Genomic DNA, 11,766 nt, shown 5'->3' with positions numbered 1-11,766 from the left:
ATACAGCCTGTCCAACCTTTTGCTTCAAACCTTGTTGACAGTGTGTTCTCTCACAAGAGTTGTATGTGACACATCAAGACTTTTACCTCAACATTAATAGCAAAAGATCACTAATAATTAATCATTCATTATCCTGTGTAATGGGCTTTATGCACAGCCCCATCCACGTGATCACAGTGGTCGCAACAAGAAGTAGTAGGTACACCTGGATTAATCAATATGTCCAATAATGAAAGACAGGAAATAAAGGAGCTGCTTTAAGTTCAGTAAGTAGTGGGGCTGTACATAAAGCCCATTCTGTCTGTAAATGGTTCATGGCCAGAAACAGCTCCCTGTACATCTTTATTGCCTGCTGTAGAAAACTGAACCTTCATACATTGCTTCACAAAAAAAAAAATTGTGAATGTACTTTTAAAACAAAGAAATGCTCATTTTAAACATACATAAATACAACAGTGTATAAATATAAACCAAATGTTATAATGGTTAATATCAAGACTTTTAATGTGAAGGCATAAACTGTCGCTTCTTTATGACGACATCAAGCGACGGACAATTGCTTTCTTCCTTTCTGCACTTTCGCCTCAATCTTTTGTTGGGGGCGAATATTTTTCATGATCAACATTGGTTAAAAAAAATCAATTGATAAATAAACAAATACAGTACAATACTTATAATGACGTAATACTATCATCTTTAGTTGATATAAAGGGATTTTTTTATTTAGGGTCCATTATTATAGTAGTCTTTGTGACGAAAATGCCAGTCCCAGCAGTCATATAGATTAGCTTAGATAAACAGTAGCGTATACGCATGTGAGTGTTTGACAGGTACAAACAAACTAGAATAACAAACTACCGGTTTGCCCTTATTTCCACAAAGAGATAAATTAAGTATCTGTCGTCGTATTTGTGCTACCCGTTTATCATGGTTTTAAACAGATCTTGATGCTTAAGTTTGGCATGTCCTCTGTTGCCATCCTCTAACAGCACTACAGTCTCGAAGACCCTCCAGTTGAAAACGTGAGGGCAGACATTAGATTAGGTTAAAATGTCTGCATGTAAAAGGCTGCTTTACTTTGCAAAGCACAGAAGCTTATGGACTCATGTTCGGAGAAATGTCACGACATGGTCACCTGTTGGAGCTGCGTTTAATGCCAGACCTCACAGGAGACTGGACCTGTTCGAGAAAAGCGTGGTTTGTGTCTCTCTTGAATGTATTATATTTAAGCAGGTTTTTCTGAAACATTATTAGACTTAAATGTAGAATTAAAGACATTTGGAGCAACACCGAAGCCATTAAGTAAAATCAGCCTTTGAGGTAGTGTGTATTAATAATTTACTATGGTTTGTGTGTAGTTTCTGCTCAAAATATGGGGATATTGGTCTAAAATCATGCGGAACAAATTGCACTTATTTATTAACCCTTTCATGCATAGTGGTCACTCCAGTGAACAGTTATTCTCCAGCTGTTCTCTTGTATATTAGTGGGTTTTGTTGTTTTAGTTCCATATCAGCCAACACTGATGCACCACCTCATACACTGTAATTCAGACCATTACTGTAACTTTGCTGTTCTTGATAAACCTGATCTGCAGTAACATGTTTGAGTGTAAATCAGTTGTTATTTGTTAGACAAGAAGGTTTTTATCATATTATCTCCATGAAGTGAGTAATTACTAGCATTAGAATATGTTAAAATGTGAGAAGACATCAGATTAGCAGCATTAAAAATGTTTTTATTTCATTGTTTTCATATCCCTCTCTGATATTGGGTTTTAAACACATGTTTCTTTACTTCAAAAATTAAATGCATGGATATTTTTGTAACTCCATAGAAAAAAAAACCTCAATCGCATTGTTTTTTTCATGTCTAAGGAGGAATAAAACACTGAAGAAAAAAACTTGACTAAGGTTCTCACAATTCGTGCATGAAAGGGTTAATTGAAAAAACATGTTCTTTTCTTGTGGCATGACTACCCAAACACCCTTTATATGTGCATATATCTTCCATAAACTTAGTAAAAAAAAAAAAAAAAAAAATGATATAGTTAAGACTTCACCTAAACTTAACTTAGGACAACCCCACATTTAACCTTTTCATGCATGAATTATGAGAGCCTTAATCTAGATTTTTTTCCCCAATTGTTTTTATTCCTCTAGGCATGGAAAAAAAAATGCGATTGAATTTTTTTTTTTTTAACCTATTTTTCATGGAGCTGCAAAAATGTTCATTTTTGAATTAAAGAAACATGCATTTACTGTCATACTGTGTAAAATCTATGAAATAAAAAAGATTTTAATGCTGCTAATCTGATGTTTCCTCACATTTTAACATACTCTAATACTAGTCATTACTCACTTCATGGAGATAATATGCAAAAAAAAAAAAGTTTTTGGTTTAAAAAAAAAAACAACAAAAAAAAAAAAAAACAGTTAATTGCAGTCTAATAACAATAACAAGGTCAAGGTTTATTTATATAGCACACTTAAAAACAGACACTACTGTCCCAAAGTGCTGTATATAATGTATATAATAATGAAATAGAATAGGAGTAAAAGACAGTAAATAGAATAAAACAATACTGGCACATAGTTCATTCATTAAAAACAAGCAATTCATTTACACTCAAACATGTTCGTGCAGATCAGGTTTATCAAAAACAGCAAAGTTACAGTAACAGTGTGAATGTCAGTGTATGGGATGGTGCATGAGTGTCCAGTATGTTGGCAGATACGGAACTAAAACAACAAAACCCATGAATATACAAGAGAACAGCTGTGGAATAACTGTCCACTGGAGTGACCACTATGCATGAAAGGGTTAAACTACACTTAAACAACAGTCTCAGTCGAATAATGTACAGTTTTTGTGTGAGTGATGATGATATGTGGCAACATTTTTAGTGTGTGTGACCTCTGTTCTCAGGGTTTGTTTGGAGTGCCTGAGCTGCGTAGTCCTTCAGGTTTCCAGGTAGCAACAAAGGCAGCTCTGAAGAACACGGAGGAACTAGTGAAAAAAGCCTGTTCATGTTCTCCAGGAGTTGAAACCGTCGAGGCGTTTGATCAGTTATCTGATGGTCTGTGTAAAGTGGCTGATCTGGTGAGTTTAACACCCACATATGCTAAAAATGTCCATTACAATTAGGAAAACATACACTAAAGGTAAAATGCAAACCACTCAACTGATATTAAGAAATTCTGCTTTGATATTCAAACCTGTCAGCGACTGACGCTAAGCTGCCACGCACTAACCATATATTGTTCACTGAGGTTTGCTTGATTTTTTTTTTTTTTCTTCCATGTCCAGGCAGATTTTGTAAAAGTTGCACATCCAGATTCAGGATTCCGGGAAGCTGCAGAGAGGACATGTGTGGAAATTGGCACAGTTGTGGAGAAGTAAGAGCATACTATATCATTTCATCTTCTGCTGTAATCCAAACCACTGTCTTACTCCAGCATATCTTTATTTTTTGTAGAATATTTTGCTTTCTTTCACAGCTCAAATGCAGACAAGGTTTTGCTTGCTGTTACAGTGCCTGTGAAAAGTTTAGGATGATCTAGACTTTTTTTCAGATACATGTCCCTTGGTTTAGATGGAACAGATGAGTTAATTTAGCAGCATGATGATTTCTTTTGACCAAACATATATATGAATGTACACATACTGGTGCACAAATAATGTGCATTGACTGATTTCTCCAGATATTCAGTTGAAGTACTACAGAACTATAATGATAGAACTTCTATTTCTTTCTCACCTTGTGTTCCAGTTCATCCCAGAGTGGTTCCATATAATTTAGGTCAGGTAACTGGGCAAGCCATTCCATGAAAATAACACTCCAGCTGACTGTTTTCTTTCTAAATGTCCCATACAGAGTTTGGTCATATTTATTGGATCATTGTGTTGTTGCAGGTGAAGTTGGTGTTGAATTATGGAATGATAGCCATATCTTAAATACTGACCTGTATCAACGCTGCACCATTGAACTGTTTTTCATTGTTTTTTTTGCATGGTCTATAGGGTATTTAACCCACATGTATATAAAGAGTTAGCCTGTTCTCCAAAGTGAATAGAAACTTAGGAAGTTGACATAGATGCATGTATTTCATCTACTGTTATTGCCTAAGGAGACAGTTTGATAAATGTTAAACTTTTTGGACCAATATCTGTACCTTCATATATGTTTATGGTCAAATTCAGTCTTGATACTCTTAAATTACCTAATTTGTGGCATATAAACAAAGGAACATGCCTGTGTCTCAAAAACAATTGAAGACAAAGTCTTTACAACTTTTTGACTTGTATTGAATTGTATTGAATTGAATTTGAATTGTAGTTATTTATATTGTGAGTCTTATTCTGCTTCTATTTTAAACAGGAAACTGTTCTTTATATACATTTGTTGCCACCATTAAAAGAATCCTGCCCTTAAAAAAACAGTATATTGGGTTTTTATATTTTTAACAATATTGATATTTTAGGCCTGCATTTAAGTGGCCATTATTTGTTGATTTTACACAAATTTTAGAAGATAGACAGTCAAAATTGCAAAATAAATGCTAATTAAATGATGCTGGATGGGATAGGACATTTTAGTATTTTTGCAGATTGCTAATACACTGCAGTTAAACCTCTGCATCAAAATATGCATCACAGTATTTCATATTATGCACTGTAATATCAAATTTAAGAATGGTTTCTGGATGAAGTCAAGTAGTATTTAACAGATATTTGGTTTGTGTGTTTGTTTTTTTAGATTAAACACTAATGTAGAGTTATGTAAGAGTCTAAAGAAGTTGCTGGACAACTCTGATGTCGTGGCAAAGCTGGACCCTGACTCAAGGTAAAATGACTTGAAATGAAACTTATTTGAGGTATTGATGACACCGTATGAAAGATATCCCCTCATTTTGTGTTTTGATGATGGTGTGGACCACATCTCTACATATCCTTTATATACACGAGCATCAACTTGAATTATATTGTGACTGTGAGGACTATTTCATCTGATTCATGTCATTTTGTTCTGTCTCTTCTCCATTACACCTTGTTTTTCCTTTGTATGGTCTCTATTGCTGTTTTGTGTATTAATGTTGTTATCTGACTGTGGTATTGTATTACATGAAGCTTCAGTAATGTTTGTCTTTACAGGCGAGTGGCAGAGTTATTCATGTTTGACTTTGAAATCAGTGGAATTCATCTGGATGATGAACTGGTGAGCTGATACTTTGTGATTGTGAAACATGAGTGTGAGCACAAGTTTTATTGAGAATACACACAGATGAGCATCATTAACAGATCTCTCCTTTTTTAGAGGAAAAAGGCAGTCGCCCTCCATGTGAAGCTTTTGGACCTAAACAATGAGTTTCTGGTTGGTTCTCACATGCCAAACAGAATTGCAAGGTCTGCAATTCCTGAACATCTACATCTGCATTTTGCAAGTGAAGGAAGTTTCATTCAGGTTGGAGGATTACATGCAGATTCTCCTGATGACTTGGTACGTACCATCTTTTGTTTGGATCACTAGAACATTTCTGTCATTATTCAGCAGGGGGCGCCATTGTCATACAATCACAGGGCAGGATTTCATGGAAGTTGGAAGATCATCTCACTTTCCCTTAGTTTTACAATGTTACAGATATTAAAGATTCAATAAGTATAAAGTAGTAATTCATTAACGAGATTTGATAATTAAAATTTTTCCACTTTCCTCAGTAAAACTATGTATTTTTTTAACTTTATAGCCTTGTTGATGTGTTTTTAATTTAAAATATTACAGCAGGAATTTTCTTTGTCTACCACATTCAGGTGCGAGAAATTGCATACCGAATATACCTCTATCCGAATGCAGATATAATGGAGTGTCTGGAGGAGCTGCTGAAATGCAGATACAAACTGGCCAAACTGGTGGGCTATGAGTCTTATGGACACAGGGCACTGAAGGGCACGATGGCCAAAACACCAGGTTATTGGGGCTCTTCATTCTTTGCTTCACAATGAATATAATTCTCAAGAGTCAATACTATTCTTCAACAAATAGGACATAGAGAAAATCATGAATTTATAGCTAAATGATTGATTTGGAGTAAGTGATATTTTCAGTCTCATTTAAAGATTCAATACAAGCCACAAATGAACATTTTCAAAGCTGTTTTTGTGCTTTTTTTTGCAGCAAATATCACAGTTGTTTGACATGTCGTAACCTATTTTTTGCTGCTTTTTGCAGAAACGGTGATGACCTTCCTTCAGCTGTTAACAGATAAGCTCTCAGACAGGTACAGAAAAAATATGACATGACATGTTGTATCATAAAAGTTCCCAGCAATGAGCAACACCTGTACAATAATTGTATTCATGAAATTTGGGGGTGAAAATATTAATTTAAGTGATATGAGATTTTGTCACTTGTGATGTTTGTTCACAGTCAAAAACACAACAGGTCCATTTTTTAAAATATTGTTATTTTCCTCTTGTTTTTTGTGTAAGTATATTGATGTGTTTAGGACTCTTCTTAAAAGTCCAAAAATATGCAAGGCAGATGGATGAGAGATTCTAAATTACCCACAGGTATGAATGTAAGCCTTTTAACCTGGCAGCCTGTCCAGGGTGTGTTTCCCAGCCTTCAGCCAAATGCATGCTGGGATAGGATTTGGCTCCTTCTGACCCTGACTAGGTGGGTGAAGACTGGAATGAATGCCTCTAGACAGTTAGCTCTAATCTTGGTTTTGTGTGTTTTTTAATTTCGCAGAACAGCAAAAGACTTTAAGATGATGAGGGACATGAAGAAAAAACTCAACCCTCGGAATTCTGTAAGTGTTTTTTTTTTTTTTTACATGGAATATACATTCCTCTACAACAAAACTATTTCAGTGTATCATCATACGTCCATCAGTACAGGTATTATTCATATTTGGCAAATACAATACTGTGCAAAAGTCTTAGGCCATGTTTAGCTTTATTTTTACAGGGTTGACATAAGCATACATGTTTACTTCTCATTCTCTTTTCTTGATATACAAGAAAACATGAAATATATATATTTGTGTTATATGTATACTATTAAGATCTGATATACACATACAGTCACAAAAATAAATTGTTAGACCATCAAAAGTCATCAAAAACAATGGTTATGCAATCAAGTACTAACCCCTGTGTGTATCATGTGACTAAAACAGACAGAAACAAAACATAGAATGCCTAAAAGTACTGCTTTTGTCAGTACAATGCCGTAGATACTGATGTAAAAACGTAAGTGATTTTGGTTATTATCAAGAAAACATGGAAAACGGCTCTTAAATCTTAAATTAAACTCTTATGAGCTATTTTTTGTTGTTATCATATTTGTCCAAACAAATGTACCTTTAGTTGTACTAGGCATTAAAATGAACAAGAAATTGAAGAAAACAAGAGGTGCACTAATATTTTTTTTTTCTGCAACTTTATGTGCACTGTATGTGCACAGCTTTAAATGACACACAGAATACTGGCATCTAAAGGTTGAAATTACTATTTAGTGTGACCTCTGACCCCATGACAAGAAGCAACACAAACAGGTACAAACATCTGGCATGTGTTGAATGAAACCTGGGATAAAACATCAGGAAATTAATTTAATAAATCTCATATAGTCTAAATAAAAGGGTTATAGACATGTTAAGTGCAAAAGGAGGTCACACTACTTTGGTTCATAGAAGCAGTTTTTTTTTCCAGAAACTTTTGTTTTTCCTGCTGTATATATTTCACATATATCCAGATTGGATCTCAATACAGAGACTGAGAAATGCATATGTGTTGACATTACAACTTTACTAAACCAGCAAACCTAGAGGTGGCTTGGATTTTTGTACTCAGTTTCACAAAAAGGAGTTTTATGAGGATTTCTTTGTACTCTGATTGTTGGTCTGATATCACATGTGGATTACACGTTGTTGTATTTGTGTCATAGGAGCTCATGCCATGGGATCATCCGTACCTCAGTGGCGTCTTGCGTGCTGAAAGGTGAGAAATTATTGTCGCATGAAGCTTGTTTTTCAGCCTGCCGTCACTCGATAAAGTCACCTTGATCCGTATCTTCGTGCTGACGTTTGTAATTCCATATTCAGCTGCGGTGCAAGTTGTTGTTGCATCCCGGCTCTTTCTCAGGTGTCACAAGTCACAAAAGGTGTTAAGAGAGATGCATGGGAGTTGTGCGAGTTCTCTGGCATAATCCTTTCTGATTCAGGACAGTATGACATTATCAACCTTCTCTGCCTCAGTCTCTTTCGTTTCTTCCAGTGTATTTTACAGCTTGCCCTCTACTTTAGACACACACTTATTCTTAGTATTACTAAACCTGGTGGATGTCATATAATATTAAACACTATGTCCATTTTTTGTATTGAAGATCCAGTTTATTAAACTAGACTGTTCTGATCTTGAGTCAGTGTATTCGACTTGATTACAAATGTTTTAGCTCAGTGTTTTCACCTTTTTGTCTTTTTGCCCCATGGCTGACCATCGGCCGCAGGTGTATTATTGTGTCTTTATGCATCAGTGTCAATGTGATTAACGAGATCACCTTCATGTTTGGTACTTGCACTACAAAAATCTAAATCTTACCAAGTGTGTTTTTCTCATTTCTAGTCAAAATATCTCATCACACTTGAAATAAATGTGATGAGATACACACTCATCACACTTACGTAAAAGGTGTAAAAGCACTGAGGGGTAGGATTAAATAAGTTTATACTTCTTCCTACTCCTTTTCGACCATGCAATATTCAGACTTGTATGTGCTCGAAGATAGATTCTGTCCATTTAAATGTTATTTTGTTTTTGTCTTAATTTGCTTTGTTTTGTTTTATTTTGTTTCTTTGCATGTTTGAAATAAATAAATCAAATCAAATCAAGACATAATCACCTAAAGAGAAACTTTTCAGTGAGATATAAGAACTTAGTTTTAGACAATAGCTCTTGAAAATCTTATTTCAAGAAATCTTACCAAGATAATTTTCACTTGTTCCATTTGCAGATTTATTTACTTGAATTAAGCAAAAAAAAAATCTTGAATTAAGCAAAAAAAAATATCTGCCAATGGAACAAGTGAAAATTATCTTGGTAAGATTTCTTGAAATAAGATTTTCAAGATCTGTTGTCTAAAAATAAGTTCTTATTTCTCACTTACAAGTCACTCTTTAGGTGATTATGTGTTATTTTAACTGTGATGAGATATTTTGACTAGAAATGAGAAAAATACACTTGGTGAGATTTAGATTTTTGCAGTGTGGGTGCAACTAGGGGAACTCTTGGACAAGTTCTTTCGGCATCGACCTTGATATTAATTTTCAAGGTCAAATCAGTTTTGTCACGTCAAATTTGGATGGCAGTGTTGCATTTTTCAGGTCTTTGGGGGCTCGTGTGGGGCCATGGGGGCAGATAGGGGATGCTACCACAGTGATACCAATAGGGGAGCAAGGACCTACAGGGGAATAGGTGCAGGGCAGCCCTCATTGTTAAAAGGAGCAGAGGGGTCATTACCACGGTCAGCGGTGGTCTTGTGTAAGGGTCCGGTGTGTGCGATTTAGGAGGATCTAACTGCAGAAATGGAACAAAATATAATGATTTCATCAATGTATAATCTCTTAAATATTATACAGATATTATATCTACAGAGGGAACAGGTTGGTCTTCACAGATTCCACCATGGTGCACTTTCTAATTAGCTCCAAACAGACTTCAAAATTATGTTTTCTGTTTTATAGTTAATGTTATCCATTGGTAATGGGAATTACATGTGTATGTTATGTCTACATGTCAATCAGGGTTAATATCCCCTAAACTAAACAGCCCAGAAAGGACTCAACAAACACTGGCTCTAATGAGAAACATGCTTTTTTAACAGTCACCATAGGCGAGGGTGGACGGGTATTTAGCTGAATTCTTGACTTCACCGCTAGATGCCAATAAACATCACACACTGAATCTTTCAAGAAAAGTTGCCCATAATAGCAGCTGTCACAATGAGATTTATTTATAGAAAAAAATATGTACACATAAAACATATACTGCGCACTGACATAATGGTTAGAATTACTCTCTAATTCAGCTGATAAAAATGAAATGACAATTCAAAATTCAAAATCTTTTATTGTCATTCAACATGTAGTATAATGAATGAAATTGCGATCCACAGTATCGATAGTGAAGAGAACATTTGAAAACACGCATTTAAAATAGAAAACAACAGAATAATAGATAGCAAATAATAGATAAACATAGAAGAGGAGAAATGACTGAAATCACTCTATGTAATTTATTCCAACATATAGGGCTGTCTGACTGTCACAAATATTGGATAACAATTTGTGTAGTTCATGAAAAATTATCAAAACATTTACAAGTGTATAATTATGAGCTGTTTTATGTTTTGTTGTTGTTTCATTGTATACTTTTTTTTTAAACTTTATCTTAATGAACTGCCTTTTTCCTTCCCAACAGTCACCAGAGAATAATAATGTATCAGAGTAAATGTTCAGAGGAAGATTTGACTTGATATTTATTGCAGACATTATCGATCCCTGGTGCATCCTTTGGATTTAAGCAGGTTTTTTGTGCTTTACTGTGTGTCAACGACTATTCTCTAGGCTTTTGAAGAGGAGTGGTTGTCTCTCCTACTCCTTCAGCACAGGAAATTTCTGGTGGTTTTGAACTCAGCCTGTTAAGAAATTAACTATTTGCTTCAAAAAGTGGTTTTCCAAAAGCTGCTTCTCTTCCTACTAGATTCAAATTCACAGACACACAAAAGCAGCTGTAAACGTCTGTCACTAAAACTTCCTTCACTCCCCAGATTTTCTCTCACTCACTCGTATCCTCTTTATCACTGCTCTTCTGTCAGCAGCCTTTATGGTAGAGGCTGTTCAAACCATATTAAAATGAGGTATACAGTGTGTATCTGTGTGGTAAAGTTACTAATAACACACATGTTGAGGTGTTCTGAGCCATTTTGGTTTTGTGGTCTCTATCTAATGTGCTCTAAACCACCGTGAATGCGAGTGGTAATCACATGTGTAATGGTCAGAGGATTTAAGTAATACTTACTGAAATGGAACAAATGATGTAAACAGTACAGTCTATGCCGTTCTTTCAACAGTTTAATCTCAAAATAAATGCACTGTCCAGCCAGCAGAAAAGTCACACACATAATATGTCATTGGACTGACATTAGTTTTGATGATAGAACACTTTCACTGTAAGCCTAAGCAGTGCAAGGTTATTATTGTTATCGAAAACTAACAAAATGACGAAAACTATAATTGAAAAAACATTTTTGTTAACTGAAATAAATAAAAACTATAAAGAAAAAATGCTAACTATCTGAAACTGTATTGTGTGTTTACAAAACTAATTAAAACGTTTAAAAATTATGGATAAAATTCCCTTCGAAAATTCTTTTCATCTTTATCAATGCCGGACTGATATGAAATCGATTTATTTCGCTCAAGCAATTTTATCATCATACGGCGCTTCATGGTCCGTCACTTCTCGTTGTTTAGAGTCAGCCTCTCGTCCCCACTCTACCTGGCAACATTGAGACTAAAGTTGGGAGAAAGCTGCAGTGTCCTGTATGGGATTTAGGTGAATACAATGACGAGGAAGATAAAAGATATGATAAAAGTAAACTAAAACCAAGCATTTAGAAACAAATGGAAACTGATAAAAACTAGCAAACCCGCTCTAAAAAACTAATTAAAACTAACTGAATTAGAGGAGAAAAAAAAAGGC

At 34.9% G+C, this 11,766-nt stretch overlaps 1 protein-coding gene across 1 annotated transcript in view; it reads left to right on the top strand.

Moving 5' to 3' along the window:
• The first annotated feature begins 789 nt into the window (after positions 1 to 789).
• Positions 790 to 11,766, top strand: part of LOC115431887 (mitochondrial intermediate peptidase) — a 41,799-nt gene continuing 30,822 nt past the window's right edge. Inside the window, exons 1-10 of the mRNA XM_030152577.1 lie at positions 790 to 1,197; positions 2,929 to 3,102; positions 3,310 to 3,398; positions 4,760 to 4,846; positions 5,155 to 5,218; positions 5,318 to 5,500; positions 5,812 to 5,968; positions 6,230 to 6,278; positions 6,752 to 6,812; positions 7,952 to 8,004. Of these exons, the coding sequence (XP_030008437.1) occupies positions 1,051 to 1,197; positions 2,929 to 3,102; positions 3,310 to 3,398; positions 4,760 to 4,846; positions 5,155 to 5,218; positions 5,318 to 5,500; positions 5,812 to 5,968; positions 6,230 to 6,278; positions 6,752 to 6,812; positions 7,952 to 8,004 (1,064 nt within the window). The 5' untranslated portion in view covers positions 790 to 1,050. The remainder of the gene's footprint in view (positions 1,198 to 2,928; positions 3,103 to 3,309; positions 3,399 to 4,759; positions 4,847 to 5,154; positions 5,219 to 5,317; positions 5,501 to 5,811; positions 5,969 to 6,229; positions 6,279 to 6,751; positions 6,813 to 7,951; positions 8,005 to 11,766) is intronic.

The sequence above is a fragment of the Sphaeramia orbicularis genome, chromosome 13, assembly GCF_902148855.1.
Source record: "Sphaeramia orbicularis chromosome 13, fSphaOr1.1, whole genome shotgun sequence".
Lineage (NCBI taxonomy): Eukaryota > Metazoa > Chordata > Actinopteri > Kurtiformes > Apogonidae > Sphaeramia > Sphaeramia orbicularis.
This window is presented reverse-complemented; position numbering and strand designations above follow the sequence as displayed.